A 16,839-nucleotide genomic window follows, 5' to 3' on the forward strand; every position below is an offset into this window, starting at 1 on the left:
GCGCAAACTTAGAAACTAAAATAAAATTTTATTACAAGGCCACTACATGTAAAAGGCACAGGATTTTGAATACTTCCTTTGATATCTGTCTGTGAAAAATGAGAGAGAACAATTTAAAAATTGAATGTAGAAGAAAGATCATAATCTTCCATAAAAAGCTTCAAACTGCCATTTTTCTGGAAGGTGGTCATGGTGTGGAAAGAGATACTCAGTGGAGAATAGGGCCTAAGGAACAAAGCTGATTACTTCACAGAACTCAGCCATAATGGGGATATACCTCACTTACCCCCTGCCCCTGCCACCTTATGTAAGAGAGCACAGGAACCAGAGCAGAATAAGCAAATCAATAGCCACAAGGGGAAGAGAAAGGTTATGGTATAAATCCAGGCTCTCCTAATAAGTCAACCCTGAGGCTAACAGAAGCTTGAACAAGATGTTCCAGCTTTTTCGTGTCTGAAAAGCTAATTTCCCCAAAGTAGATCAAGAGCAGAAGACAGGTCCTGAAGATATTCAGCTAAAGAAAATGGTAAAAAAGTCAGGGAATCAAACCTGTGTCCTCATCTTCTTCTTCCTTCTAAATGTGAAGTAAAATGTCTTCCTTTCCTTCCCCTAATTTACTCACACCCACTTGAGACATAACTAACTACTTTTCTTCAAAATTGCTCAAATGTGGAGGTAGAGAAAAGCTAAGAGAAAGGTAAACAGGGAGAGAGGGTGGATAAAAATCAATAGACCAGAAATCATTTTTTTCTCTTCTCTCCACCCAGTGATAGTGAAATGCCTTTCTCCACACCCCTCCAGTGGTATCAATGGAGTCCATGTATGGAGCTTGGACTTCTACTCTCACCTAACAGTAATGACGCACTGCTTCCCTCAACTGCAGTGTTAGTGGAGTACAGGTGGGGAGCCTGGACTTCTGCCTCTTCCTGGCAGTATCAAAGCACCTCCTCTCCTGCGGTATTAATGAAGGCCGAGTAGGGAGCCCGCTGGACTTCATCCATCATCTAACAGTAAAGTATCAGTGGAAGCCTACTAAAGCAGAGGATTTAAATAAGATTGAGAGTCTTATAATCTCCAAAATGTTCAGGATACAACTGAAAATCACTCATCATACTAAGAGCCAGGGAAGTCATGACTTGATTAAGAAAATCAACAGATTACAACACTGAAATGACACAGATGTTGAATTATATCTTATAGAATCATATAAGGATTTTAAAGCAGCCACCACAAAAATGCTTCAACAAGCAATTACTAACACACTGGAAATAAATGAAAACAGAGAAAGCTTCACATTTCTCCAAAGAAGATATACACAGATAGACCACAGACACATGAAAATATGCTCAGCATTATAATCTTCAGAGAAATGCAAATCAAAACCACAGTAAGATATCACCTCACAGCAGTCAGAATCATAAAGACAAGAAATAGTAAGTGTTGGTGAGGATGTGGAGAAAAAGGAAGCGTCATGCACTGTTGTTGGGAAATTGATGCAGCCACTATGGAAAACAGTATGAAGGTTCCTCAAAAAATTAAAAATAGAATACCATACAATCCCGTAATTCCACTACTGGGTATTTTCCCAAAGAAAATCAAACACTAATACAAAAAGATATATGCATCTTTATGTTCACTGCAGCATTATTTATAATAGCCAAGATACAGAAGCAACTCAAGTGTCCATCAACAGATGAATGGATAAAGAAGATCTGGTGTGTACACACACACACACACACATGCACACACACAGAAATATTACTCAACTAAAAAAAGAAAGATGCTATTCATAACAACATGAATGGGCCTAGAGGGTATTATGCTCAGTGAAATTAAGTCAGAAAAAGACAAATACCATATGATTTCACTTATATGTGGAATCTGAAAAACAAAGAACAAACAAACAAAAAAAGAAGTGGACTCATAAATACAGAGAACAATCCGGTGATTGCCAGAGGAGAGGGGGGTTGGAGGATGGGCAAAATAGGTGAAAGGATCTTAAGAGGTACAAACTTTCAGTTATAAAATAAATAAATCACAGGGGCGCCTGGGTGGCTCAGCTGGTTAAGCGACTGCCTTAGCCTCAGGTCATGATTCTGGAGTCCCGGGATCGAGTCCCGCATCGGGCTCCCTGCTCAGCAGGGAGTCTGCTTCTCCCTCTGACCCTCCCCCCTCTCATGGGCTCTCCCTCTCTCTCTCTCATTCTCTCTCTTTCAAATAAATAAATAAAAAATCTTTAAAATAAAATAAAATAAAATAAAATAAATAAATCACAGGAATGAAAAGCTCACCATAGGAAATATAATCAATAATATTTTGTATGGTGACGGATGGTAACTACACTTATCTTGGTGAGCGAAACTTATGTAACACTGTGTGTTAACTATTCTTCAATTTAAAAAAATAGAGAAAACCTCAGCAAGGAAATGGAAGATATAAATAACTGAATGGAAATTTTAGAACTGAAAAATACAATATCCAAAATAAAACCTAACTCAATGGGCTCAGTAGCAGAATGGAAGTAATGAAGGAAAGAATCAAGAATCAGTGAATATGAAGACAGAGCAACAGAAATTATTGAATCTGCATAAAGAGAAAAATAATCATTAAATTGGATTTCATCAACATTAAGAAGAATGAAAAGATAAACTGCAAACTGGGAGAAAATATTTGCAAGCCACCTATCTGACAAGGAACTTATACCTAGAACATACAAAGAACCCTCAAAACTCAACAGTAAAAAATTAATGACCCAAAAAAAAACGGATAAAACACATGAACAAACATTTCATCATAAAGGACATATGGATGTCAAATAAGCAATAAAAAAATGTTCAACATTATTAGCCATTATGCAAATTAAAACCACAACGGGATAGCATGAATACCTATTAAAAATTAAAATATAGTGACAATATCAAATGCTGACAAGGATATAGCACTTGATATTGAAACTGGATCACTCATATATTGCTGGTAGGAATATAAAATGTTACAGTCATTCTGGAATATAATTTTATAGTTTCTTGAAAAACTAAACAGATAGTTACCATACAATCTAGCATTTGTACTCCTGGACAAATATCTCAGAGAAATGGAAACTTAACATCTACATAAAAGCCTATACACAAATGTTTATAGCAGCTTTATTAATAATAGCTAAAAATCAGAACTAACACACATGGGTGAATGGTTAAAGCAGTATATTCATATCATGGAATATTATTCATTAATAAAAAAGAACTATTGATACATGAACAATGTTGATGGACCTCAAGGGCATTATGATGTGTGAATAAAGCTAATTTCAAAAGGTTACATACTGTAGGATTCCACTTAAAACACTGTATGTTAACTAACTGGAATTTAAATAAAAACTTAAAAAAGACATTCTCAAAAATGGCAAAATGATAGAGATGGAGAACAGATCAGTGGTTGTCAGAGTTAGGGATGTTGGCATGGGGGGGGAAGATTATGACTATAAATTAGTAGCACAAGGGGTATTATTTGTGATAATGGAGCACTTGTGTATCTCGGTTGTCGTGATGATTACACGTACTTACACATATGATAAAGTTGCACAGAACTATACACATATACACATACTTGAGTGAAGGTAAAATTGATGAAGTCTGAAAAAAGTCTTTGAATTGCATCCACCTCATTTCCTGATTTTGGTATACTATAGTAATGTAAGATGTTAGCACTGGTGGAAACTGGATGAAAGGTACACAGGAGCTCTCTGTTTTTTGCAACTTCTTATAAAACTTTATTTTATAATAAAAAGTTATTTTATAACAAAATAAAATAAAAGGTTTAAAAAAATTATTAAATTATTTTATAATAAAAAGTTAAAAAAAATTATTTTATAATAAACAGTTTAAAAAAAAAAAAAAACTAAAAGAAAAGGGTCAAAAAGCAGGGATTATCCTACCTGAGCTGATGCAGCTCATGCTGCCAGGAGAGATTTTCCTGCCGTAGCTCTTCTTGCATAATCTGAAAATTTTTTGTCTTATCTTGATACTCTTGAATTCGAGCCTTCAGTGGACGTAATTCAGTGATTTCTTGGTTAATCTGTAAGTACTGTTGCTGTAGATTCTTCAATTCCTTCAGCTTTAACCAAAGGGAAAGTAAAAGGGTGATTCAGCATGTCTCATTCACCCAGCTGTAAGTCATCAACAGCTCCCTACTAAGTCAGTCAGACACCACAACAGACTGTCAGCACCTAACAAGTTCATTAACATAGATTTGCAACACAAATCTCTAAAATGGTGAAATAAAGGCAGCCAAGCTGGTGGGAATCACCCCCACAGAGCCACCATCAAGGCTACAGGGCCTGACCATTCCTGAAACTTGTACCCCAGGCCCCTGCTCCCAAGGTCCTAGGTTGACTCTAGATCTAAAGCTCAGACACAGAACAGACTTAAAGGACCTACAGTTTCTTTGTGGGTGGTAACTCCCCAAAACGTGAAATGTAAAGATTGAATTTCTATTTAGCCCTGTGCCCTGCTTAGGCTTTTAAACTTTCTTATATGGATACCAACCTTAATCTAGCTTAGTTGATATTGATTGTAAAAAGAAGGCAGCAATGGCCCAGGCCCAGTGGTTTAAGAACACTTAGGCTTTGGGGTCCAACATCCTGCCCACATAGGTTGTGTGACCCTACGCATATTCCTTACACCCCCTTAATTTCCCACACCTATAAAATTTCCCTTACCTCCCTTATGGTACTTCTCATTAGATTATGAGAATTAAATGAGAAAATTAATGATGATGATGATGGTGGTGATGGTAATAATGATGATGATGGTAATAATGATGATGATAATACAATGATGATGGACTTGCCTTTAACCAACAAAACTGCCTATCTGCATTCCAGATGCATCTTCAAATTCTTTATCCCCAGTACTCATTAAAACTTGGTAGTAAGAGAAATAATGTTAGGACATCTGGATTAAAAGGGGGCCTTGAACACACATCTCTTTCACCCACTCTTGGAAACATCATTAAAGCTACAATAAAGGCATCATTTTATAAGCATAAAACACAAGAATAGGAAGAACAAGAGAGGAGTCAGCAGCAACAAAATTAATTTTGGAAGCTGAAAAGCAGATGCGTAAGTGGTAACTGACTTAACAGATCTGGGAAAGCCAAATCTTAAGCTGGCAGTAAGGAAAGCCAAGAACCAATAGAACTTACTCTGCAGAATCTTCAAAAGGCTCAGGAATTAACAGCACCAGGTACCTCTGGAGAAGATGGTGATGGGGGTAGGGAGAAGGTGGTAGCTGAAATAAGGAGGATTAGATGAAAGCTGCTTAAAAAACAATTGCATCCCTAAATACTCTCCTCAGTTCCACATCTTTTGTTAACTCTAACAGACAACTAGAGTTTTATTCTTTGGAGAAGGTAAAACAAGTGTCTCTGGATCATGAAATACCCGGCACCACTGAAGGTAAAGGTACTGCTCTAAACCAAGGGTGATCAAGTCAATATATGCCTCCTGAATGCTTGAAGCCTTTCCCCTACTCAACTTGAACAGTGCTGGCACCCAGGCCTTTACCATCCATGAAGGAAATGAGAAGTCTTCTCTAGAAAATCTAACCAGCCCAAGAGGAACTAAAGATACCAACATGGGGACTACCCACAAAAAGCTCAGCAAGATCACCCTGCAATTGCCAACCTCATAGTTGGTAAGCCCCATTCACAAGCTTTTTAGACCTTATGATTAAACATGAAGAGTGAATCAAGGATTAACCTCACCTAAAGAATGGCTATCATTAAGGCTAGGATGAAAAGAACTAGAACAAAAGTAATTCAAAAGAGTTTAGCAGGGGAAAGAATATAATATACTTGAAGACTAAAGAGAGAATATTAGAAAATAGAAACATTGTAGGAGAAAAAATATTAAAGAAAAAGTTCATTATGAAAAAACATCAAAGAACAAAATTACCTCCACTATTCTTGGGGAGATAAATTAAGAACATATATCCATGTGACAAGAAAAAGAAAAAAAAGAAATCCTTAGAAATTAGGAACATGATAGCAAAAATGAAAACCTCAATTCTGGGCTCTAAGGATAAAGGTGAGAAAGTCTTCCCAAAGTATAGCAAAAAGAATAGGAAAGATAAGAAGATTATAAAACCAATCCAGAAGGTCCTATATCTAAATAACAGATTAAAAAAAAAAAAAAGACAACAAAGAAAAAGGATGGGGGAAAATGGTAAAACGTAATTCAAAAGAATCTCCCAAAATTGATGAATATGAGTTCTTAGAATCAAAGGACTAGACACAATGATGAATGAAAATAGACCCACATCAAAGTACATTGTCATGAAATTTCAGAATACACAGGACTAAAAAATTCTATGCATTTCCAGAAAGAGAGAGAAAGAGAAAGAGAAAGAAATCAAGAAACAGATCATATTTAAAGGATCAGGAAACAGAATAGCTTTAGACTTCTGAACCACAATGTAAACTAAAAGGCAACAGATTAACGTCTTCACAGTTTTGAGGGGAATTATTTTCAGCCTAGAATTCTATACCCAGCCAAACTGTCAATCAAATATGAGCAATGAAAAGACATTTTCAATAAATTTACCTCCCCTGTATCTTTTCTTAGGGAGCTACTAAATGATTTCTTCCAACAAAATGATGACACAAAACCAAGACAAGGAAGACATGGAATACAAGAAAAAGGAATATAGGAGAGATGTGAAGGGAGATATCCTAGGATGAAAACAGTATCCTGGTTCATGTAAGAAAGAGACTCCAAATTTTATTCATAAATACAAAATTGATAGGAATAAACATCTTAAGAGGAGATGTGGATAAATGGCAGTAAACCTGCAGTTAAAGTACATTGATAAATACAAAGAAAAGTAAGTAAGTAACAACAAAAACACAGTTATTAACTCTAAGGGGAAAAAAGATGCTGAGGAAAATAAAAATAACACATCTCAGCTTGCATCTGTAGTCATAAAAATGTAAACACTGATATAAACAAAAATACTGAATTAACCAAAATTTAAATTACATCAGGAGAATGGGGAAGAGGCTATATATTGAATATGTGCATATGTACTGTGGAAGCAGAGGGAGGTAAGAGAACTAAACCCTGTTAGCATAAAAGAAAGTCAGTAGCTAATGCAAAGAATGAAAATCCAAGATGCATTATAAGTGTGATATGTAGACACTGAGAAAACACCAAAATAATAAGAGAGTTAAAAGCAAATTGCCTCGGGAGAAAGAGAAAGAGAGTTGGAGTGGAGGTGCTGTTTGTTTTTCTCATCAAACATGCAGAATTTAGTGACATGCAGAATTTAGGGACTTATATATATGTACATAATGTTATTTTTTAAACAAAAATTAAAATAAAACATTTTGTTTTGTTTTAAAGCAAAAATATATTTTTTATGCACTAAATATATTCTTTATTCACTCCTCTAATCCAGATACTCTAAATGTTAATCTCGAAATAGACCAAATCATCAAAAAGCTGTGTGTCTGGGACTGCATTTTAACCATTTGTATAAGTACCTTTCAGAAATTATACAAAATTCTTTTGCTATGCAGTTACTGCAAGGAACAGCTAAACTAAACCCTATAAAACAATTGTATTTACTGTAGAGAAGTAAAGGATGTTTTACAACTTCATACAGTCCTCTCTATGGACAGAAGGAATTTCTTGCAGGCCTCAATACTTAAAGAATAACTATTCTTATATTAAACAAATAGCTTTTCTTTCTTCCTTTTCCCTAAAATATGGACACTGCAATTCATGTATATGGCTCTTTAATTCCTTATTTCTGATGGCTGCCAGAAAACTGGGAAAAAAAATTGATGACCCATCTTTCTAAAAAGATATTGTGATATCTCCTAGGGACATTAAATTTATTCCTGGATTAATCTTTTTCTCTATCCTCATTTTCTCTTCCTTCCCAGTTACTTGTATTATATTATCTTGAAAACAATTTCAAGATATGCTACTTCAAGTGATTTTCAGAATGAAATGAGTATATGGGACTTCCGAGAAAGATGGCAGAGTCAGAGGATCCTAAACTCACCTCATCTGAGGAATACAACTAGGATGAACCCACATCAGTGTAAATAACTCAGAAAATTACCCAAAGACTGGCAGAACAGATTCTCCAGAGCTAAACATAGAGAAGAGACCACATCAAAAATGACAGGAAGGGTGGAGACACAGTCGGGAACCAAGCTGATCCATGAGACTGTCCATGGGAGGGAGGGACACTACAAGCACAGAGAAGGGACAGGGGCAGACTCCACACCAGGCATCCCAGTCACAGGGACCTGCACTGGGAAGACAAATCCCCATAACATTTGGCTTTGAGAGCCTGAGGGGGTTAATATCCGGAGTTTTTACAAGCATTTGGGCTTACCACCACCTGGAACTTTAAAAATGAGCAGCTTGGCTCTGGGAGAGCTGGAGGGTAAGAGGAAACTGAATCCCTGCCAATAAACAGCACAACAAACAGCCCCGCTGAGATACAGCATAAAAGCAACATTTTGGAAAATGCCTGGGGTATACAGGAAGGAGATTCATTTATTAATCTCAGAGTGTTTGCTGGAGAGTCAGGGATCTTTGGGAGACTTTTCCAAGAACAAAGGAGCTGGCGGGCACCATTTCCCTCCCACCCCTCAGCCTACATATACAGACACCTACAGGAACCAGCACAGCACAAACACTTCCCACGTGGATTGCTAACAGTGCACCCCACCCCTGGGCTCTTCTGTAGACTCACCCCCTCCAACCTGGCCTCAGCAGGAGTATATCCAAAGTGGTGCCACAGATGTGGCATTGTGCAAGCAGCCCCAACAGGGACCAGTACCACTCTAAAGTGACTCCTGCACAAGGGAAATGGGGAAGATAACCACACATTAGAGTCTAACTGCAGCCTTAGCAGTGGGCTGGGAGCAGACATCTAGTCTGACTGCAGGCCCCACCCACCAACAAAAGTCTCCAAGGGGATAACACAGGGAGAGCACCCTGAAGTTCAGTGCAACCACAACTCCGGCAAACACCTGGTCTGACCCAACTCAAGCCCAAGGCAGCCCCAGAATGGCCCATTAACAATACAGCAGCCCAACTCTGCCCAAAACAGGCAGAGAGAGCTACTGCAGATGACTACACTGAAGGCAAACCAGCACAGCCACAATAGGAGGGTATATACAATACACATGAGACACCCTGGAAGTGCCAGGTGCTGGTGAACAAGGGACACTGCACTACAGAGCACCATAGGACCTCTTCTTTATAAGGCTGCTACTTGCTATAGTTGACTTGATGTTGCTGACTTTCCTAACATACAGACATGAAATTAAAAATACACTAGAGAGAATAAATAGTCGACTAGAGAAAAGTGAAGTACAGATCAGTGACCTGGAGGACAGAGTAAGGGAAAACAATCAAACTGAACAGAAGAAAGAAATAAGATTAATAAAGAATGAGAACAGATTAAGGGAACTCAACCACATCTTCAAAAGTAACAACATTTGCATTATACAGATCCCAGAAGAAGACCAAGAAAACGGGGCAGAAAATTTATTTGAAGAAATAATAGCTGAAAATTTCCCTAATCTGGGGAAAGATACATAAATCCAGATCCAGGAGGCACAGAGAGCCCCCAACAAAATCAACCCAAAGAGGTCCACACCAAGACACACAGTAATTAAAATGGCAAAAAAAAGTAATGATAAAGAATTTTAAAAGCAGCAAGAGTAAAGAACACAGTACATACAAGAGAAAGCCCATAAAGTTATCAGCTGATTTTTCAGCAGAAACGTTGCAGGCCACAAGAGAGTGGCATGATACATTCAAAGTGCTGAAAGAAAAAAACTGCAACCAACAATACTCTATCCAGCAAGGCTGTCATTCAGAATAGGAGGAGAGATAAAGAGTTTTCCAGACAAATGAAAGTTAAAGGAATACATCACCATTAAACCAGCCTTACAAGAAATGTTAAAGGGGACTCTTCAAGGGGAAAGGAAAGACCATAAACAGGAATAAGAAAAGTAGGAAACACAAAAGCAGTAAAATTAAGTATAGCTATAAAAACCAGTCAAGGGTTTCACAAAATAAAAATACATGAAGTATGACACTATACCTAAAACATGGAGGGGAGAGGAGTAAATTTTGGCACTTTTAGAATGGGTTCTAACTTAAGCAACAATCAGGGTGCCTGGGTGGCTCAGTCGTTAAGTGTCTACCTTAGGCTCAGGTCATGATCCCAGAGTCCTAAGATTGAGCCTTGAATGAGCCCTTGCTCAGTGGGGAGCCTGCTTTTCCCTCTTCCTCTGCCTGCTCCTCCCACTGCTTGTGCTCTCTCTCTCTCTGTCAAATAAATAAATAAAATCTTAAAAAAAAAAAAAAAACTTAAGCAACAATCAACTTAATACAGATTGTTATATGCACAAGGTTTTATATATAAACCTAATGGTAACTGCAAATCAAGAAACCAGTAATAGATATACAAAAAATAAAGAAAAGGAATTGAAGTATATCACTAAAGAAAGCCAGCAACCCATGAGAGAAGAGAGCAAGAGGGGAAAGGAACAGAGATTTACAAAACAACTGTAAAACAAGTAACAAAAATAGCAATACATACATACCTATCAATAATTACTTTGAATGTAAATGAATTAAACCCTCCAATCAAAAAACACAGGGTGACAGAATGGATAAAAAAACAAGACCCATCTAGATGCTGTCTGCAAGAGACTCATTTCAAACCTAAAGACATCTGCAGATTGAAAATGAGGGGGATGGAGAAACATTTATCATGCAAATGGATTTCAAGAGAAATCCAGGGTAGCAATATTTACAGTGGACAAAATAGACTTTAAAATAAAGACAGTAACAAGAAACAAAGAAGAACATTACATAATCATAAAGGGAATAATCAACAATATGTAACAATTGTAAATATTTATGCACCCAACATGGAAGGACCCAAATAGATAAAGCAGCTCACAACAAACATAAAGCAAGTAATTGATAGTAATACAAGAATAGTAGGAGACTAATACCCCACTGAAATCAAGGGATAGATGATCCAAACAGAAGATCAACAAGGAAAAAGGAAACAGTGTCTCTGAATGACACATTGGACCAGATGTATCTAACAGGTATATTCAGAACATTCTATCCTAAAACAGTGGAATACACACTTTTCAAGTGCACATGGAACATTCTCCAGAAAGGATCACATATTAGGCCACAAAACCAGTCTCAACAAATTCAAAATAACAGAAGTCATATCATGCACCTTTTCTGACAATGCTATAAAACTAGAAATCAACCCCAAGAAAAAATCTGGAAAGAATAGAAATACATGGAGATTATATAACATGCTACTAATGAATTAGTCAACAAAGAAATCAAAGGGGAAATCAAACAACACATAGAGACAAATGAAAATGAAAACACAACAATCCAAAATCTTTGGGATGCAGCAAAAGCAGTTCTAAGAGGGAAGTTTATAGTAATATAGGCCTACCTCAAGAAGCAAGAAAAATTTCAAATAAACAACCTAACCTTCCACTCAAAGGAGCTAGAAAAAGAACAAACAAAACCCAAAACCAATAGAAGGAGGGAAATAATAAATTACAGCAGAAATAAACAAAATGGAAATTAAAAATAGAATAGGACAAATTGCTGAAACCAGGAGCTAGTTCCTGGAAAAGATCAACAAAAATGATAAAATGTTGGCTAGACTCATCAAAAAAGAGAAGAGCAGGGGAGAGGGAGAGAGGACTCAAACAAAATCAGAAATGAAAGAGGAGAAATATCTGACATCACAGAAATACAAAGATTATAAGAGAGTATTATGAAAAATTGTGTGTCTACAAATTGGACAACCTAGAAGAAATGGATAAATTCATAGAAACATGTAACCTATCAAAACTGAAGCAGGAAAAAAAAAGAAAAACTGAAGCAGGAAGACATAGAAAATTTGAGCAGACTGATAACCAGCAAAGACATTGAATCAGTAATCAACAAACTCACAACAAACAAGACAGCTTCACAGGTGAATTCTAACAAACATTTGAAGAGTTAATCCTGTTCATCTCAAACTATTCCAAAAAGTAGAAGTGGTAGGGAAGCTCCCAAATTCACTGTATGAATATGGTTAGCATTACCCTGATTCCAAAACCAGATAAAGACACTATAAAAAAAGAGAACTACAGGTCAACAAAGCTGATGAACATAGATGCAAAAATCCTCAACAAAATATTGGCAAACTGAATCCAACAATACATTAAAAAAATCATTCACCAGGATCCAGTAGAATTTACTCCTGGGATGCAGGGTGGTTCAATATTCACAAATGAATCAACACGATACACCACATCAATAAGAGAAACGGTAAGAACCATATGATCTTTTCAATAAATGAAGAAAAAGCATTTGACAAAGTACAGCATCCATTCATGATAAAAACCCTCAACAAAGTAGGTTTAAAGGGAACATACCTCAACATAATAAAGGCCTTATATGAAAAACCCACAGCTAACATCATATTCAATGGGAAAAACAGAGGGCTTTTCCCCTGAGGTCAGGAACAACACAAGGATTTTCTCTCTCACCACTTTTATTCAAGATAGTACTAGAAGTCCTAGACACAGCAATTAGATAAGAAAAAGAAATAAAAGGAAGAAGTAAAACTTTCAATATTTGCAGATGACATGATACTATATAGAAAACCCTAAAGATGCCCCCCAAAACTACTAGAACTGATAAATGAATTCAGTAAAGTTACAGGATACAAAAATCAATATACAGAAATCTGTTGATGTCTATATACTTAATGAACCAACAGAAAGAGAAATTGATAAAACAATTCCATTTACAATTGCAACCAAAAATGATAAAATGCCTAAGAATAAAATTAACCAAAGAGGTGAAAGACCTGTACTCTGAAAACTATAAAACACTGGTGAAAGAAATTAAAGATGACACAAACAAATGGAAAGATATTACATGCTCATGGATTGGGAGAGCAAATATTAAAATGTCAATACTACCCAAAGCAATCCATAATCAAACACAATTCCTATCAAAATGCCAACAGCATTTTTCACAAAACTAGAAAAAATAACCCTAAAATTTGTGTGCAACCACTAACGACCCCGAATAGCCAAAGCAATCTTGAAAAGGGGGGTACCCCCACTATCCCAGATTTCAAGCTATACTACAAAGCTGTAGTAATCAAAACAGTATGGTACTGACATAAAAACAGACACATAGATCACTGGAACAGAACAGAGAGCCAAGAAACAAACCCACAATTATTGGTTAATTAATGTACAACAAATGAGGCAAGAATATGCAATGGGAAAAGGACAGTTTCTTCAACAAATGCTGAAGTGGAATTGAATGGGGAACTGGACAGCTACAGGCAAAAGAATGAAACTGGATTACTTTCTTACACCATACACAAAAATAAATCCTAAATGGGTTAAAGACCTAATTGTGAGACCTAAAACCATAAAAATCCTAGAAGAGAGCACAGGCAGTAATTTCCTTGACACTGGCCCTAGCAACGTTTTTCTAGATATGTCTCCCAAGGCAAGGGAAACAAAAGCAAAAATAAACTATTGGGACTACATCAAAATAAAAAGCTTCTGCATAGCAAAAGAAATAATCAACAAAAAAAGACAACCTATTGAATGGAAGAAGGTGTTTATAAATGCTATATCCACTAAAGGGTTAGTATCTAAAATACATTAAAAAAAAAAACTTATAAAACTTAACACCAAAAAAAAAAATTCAATTTAAAAATTGGCAGAAGACGTGAACAGGTATTTTTCCAAAAAAGATATACAGATGGCCAATAGACACATGAAAAAATACTCAACATCACTAATCATGGGAGAAATGCAAATCAAAACCACAATGAGGTATCACCTCACACCGGTCAGAATGGCTAAAATAAAAAACACAAGAAACAACAAGTGTTGGCAAAGATATGGAGGAAAAGGAACGCCTGTGCACTGTTGATGGGAATGTAACTAGAAGCAACTGGTGCTTCCACAGTGGGAAACAGTAATGGAAATTCCTCAAAAAATTAAAAATAGAATTACCATATGATCCAGTAATTCTACTACTGGGTATTTACCCCCAAAACACAAAAATACTAATTAGAAAAGATATATGCATTCCTATGTTTATAGCAGCATTATTTACAATAGCTAAACTATAGAAGCATGAATGGATAAAGGTATGGTGCATATATATATAATGGAATATTACTCAGCCATAAAAAAGAATGAAGTCTCACTATTTGCAACAACTTGTATGGGTATAGAGTGTATGATGCTAAGTGGAATAAGTCAGTCAAAGAAAGACAAATACTGTATGATTTTACTCATATGTGGAACTTAAGAAACAAAACAAATAGTCAAAGAAAAAAAAGGCAAAAAAGCAGACTCTTAAATACAGAGAACAAACTGATGGTTACCAGAGGGGAGGTGGATGGGGAATGGGTAAAACAGGTGAAGGAGATTAAGAGTACACTTATCCTGATGAGCACTGAGTAATGGATAGAATTGCTGAATCACTATATTGTATACCTGAAACTAATGTCACACTACATTAATTATACTGGAATTTAAAAACAAAAAATTTTTTTAAAAAAGAACAAAATGAGTATAGATAAATACATACAGCTCTGGAGATTTGCTTTCTACCCTTTAGGTAGAAACTGCCTACGTACCTACTTGATTATGGGTAAGTCCTAAGGAAGTTCAAACAGATATGAGAACTCCAGAATGTTTTCAGAGTTGTTTGTGACACCGTAGCAGAATCCCCAGGGCTTATTCTCTGCCACTTGGACCCTCAGACTTTGAGAAACTTCCCCTTGAATAACTAAGTAAAAAGAGAACCAAAGTAAGCTAAATCCCTTTCAGATCTAAATCATTTCTCGGGTGGTCCTTAGGGAAAGGAAGTGTAGTGTAGGCAGAGGTGATAAACTGCTGGCCTAAGCTGAATGTTTAAACGGATAGTGGTTGATATAAGATAGCTCCCGTATTCATCATACATGCAGCCAGTGACTGAGAGACTATAAACTTCAATGCCCAGGACACAGGCTGAGAACAAAGTATGTGGAAAAGAGCTGATGGACAGTTAACAATACATTCCAAAGTATGCAGAAGGGCTTCAGCAGACTGCAGTGGACCTCATATGTAGTATTACCAAGTCAGACTGTCAGGCCTTCATGTGATTTATAACCCTGTGTTGGCTTTCATTTATGGCAGATGTAAAAGCAAATGTTTCCAGAACTCCCCTACATGACAGTTTCACAAATGGAAAAAAGAGTGTTTTCAGTAACAACCACAAAAATAAAGAATGGCCACCAATTGTTTATTATCTACCATATAATTAATTACTATGTTAAAATCATAGGAAATACAAACAAGTATAAGTCATGACACTTACACACATAGACATATATACATATACACATCAAGACAATATGGGACAAATGAAAGTACTAGAGAAGTACAGAAGGTAATAGACAATTAAGTGATCTGGAAATGTAACCAGAGAATTTGAGCTCCAGGGTGATGTTTAATAGCGGGAAATATTCGCCCAAAAAAGGAAAATCAAGAGGACATTTTGGTTCAGAGATGGTAATATGCAAGTACTAGGTAAGATTATTGCATAATGAGTAGATCAGTTTGGCTGCAATGAAGAGTATGAGTAGGGGAGCAGTAACAAGGAAGACTGGAAAGAAGGACCTAGACAAATTATAGGGTCTCAAATGCCAGACTAAGAGGTTTGAATCCTAAGCCTATTCTAGAGATAATACAACTGTTAAAGGTTTTTGAGCAGTACAGTAATAAGAAAGCAGAGCTTCAGATTTATTCAGCGATGGTATATAAAATATACTGGAAAGTGACAAATTGGGAGAAGCAGTATCACAACAGTTAAGTGTACAGTGTTAAGAGCTTATCCTAAGATGATGATGACTGAAAGGAAAAGAGATAATTGAGGCTCATTGTGAATAAAGTGACAGATCTTGATGATAAATGAAATAAAATCATAGACAGTTATGAGCCTTAGGGAACAGAAGAACATTACTATGGGTTATAGAAATACAGAAGTAAAAACATGCTGACTTGGCATATCCAGCAGACAAAAATGTGGAATGGGGATTGAGAGATAGAAAGGGTTGAGAGATAGCAAGTTTTGTCCCCAGTGTTTAGAACAGATAAGAGGAGTAAAGCAATTCACTAAATGAAACCTTGTGTATTCAAAATCTAACCTAATAGCTTCCAGGAAAAAGATTTTGACTTTGAAGATAATCAAGTCCTAGATGCTATACACTACAACTTTGAGGTATATACTGTTCTGATGAAAACCTTTTGCATCTGCATTCTGAAAGCAACAAAAAAAGGTTTAGCTCCTAGGACAAAGTCAGTTGAACTGAAACTATTTTTAAGATATAAAGAAATATGTGTACATTATATTGCTGTCAAAATCACAGCTGAAAAGAGGGGTTTTGTTCAGATTACAAAAGTGAAAAAATTGTCTATAAATACTGGATATTAAGTGTAATATGAATGAACACATTGCCTACAAAGAAAAAGAAAAATTAGAAAAAAAATTATAATTGGGGCTATGATCTTTTTGATCTTTTTATTCAGGCTAATCTTAAAAACTAGAATTTTCATATTCTGGACATGGGTCACTTTTTAATGGAAAATCCAGCCTTTTGAAGCTCAATTTATTTCCTATTTGGCCTAAGTACATGGCCTTGAAAGAGTTAAGAACTGTCATGAAAGTGAAGACAGTAACCTCACAAAGTAGAA

The 16,839-nt window shown here is 36.2% G+C and overlaps 1 protein-coding gene across 6 annotated transcripts in view; it reads right to left on the minus strand.

Annotated features, from left to right (window-relative positions):
* GOLGB1 (golgin B1) overlaps nt 1-16,839 on the minus strand; it is a 99,015-nt gene that overhangs the window by 12,978 nt on the left and 69,198 nt on the right. For 5 of the 6 annotated variants that reach the window (XR_010413437.1, XM_045902970.3, XM_064597019.1 and 2 more), the window contains one exon: nt 3,935-4,113. Coding sequence is in view for 5 of the 6 variants with exons in the window: in XM_045902970.3 (XP_045758926.1) it covers nt 3,935-4,113 (179 nt within the window). In the remaining variant the exon portion in view is untranslated. Of the gene's footprint in view, nt 1-3,934; nt 4,114-5,202; nt 5,289-16,839 lie in introns of those variants that run through there. The other variant, XM_045902971.3, reaches the window with a different exon arrangement.

The sequence above is a fragment of the Mirounga angustirostris genome, unplaced genomic scaffold, assembly GCF_029215605.1.
Source record: "Mirounga angustirostris isolate CCGP_5_RB_7025 unplaced genomic scaffold, mMirAng1.0.hap1 SCAF_1, whole genome shotgun sequence".
Taxonomy (NCBI): domain Eukaryota; kingdom Metazoa; phylum Chordata; class Mammalia; order Carnivora; family Phocidae; genus Mirounga; species Mirounga angustirostris.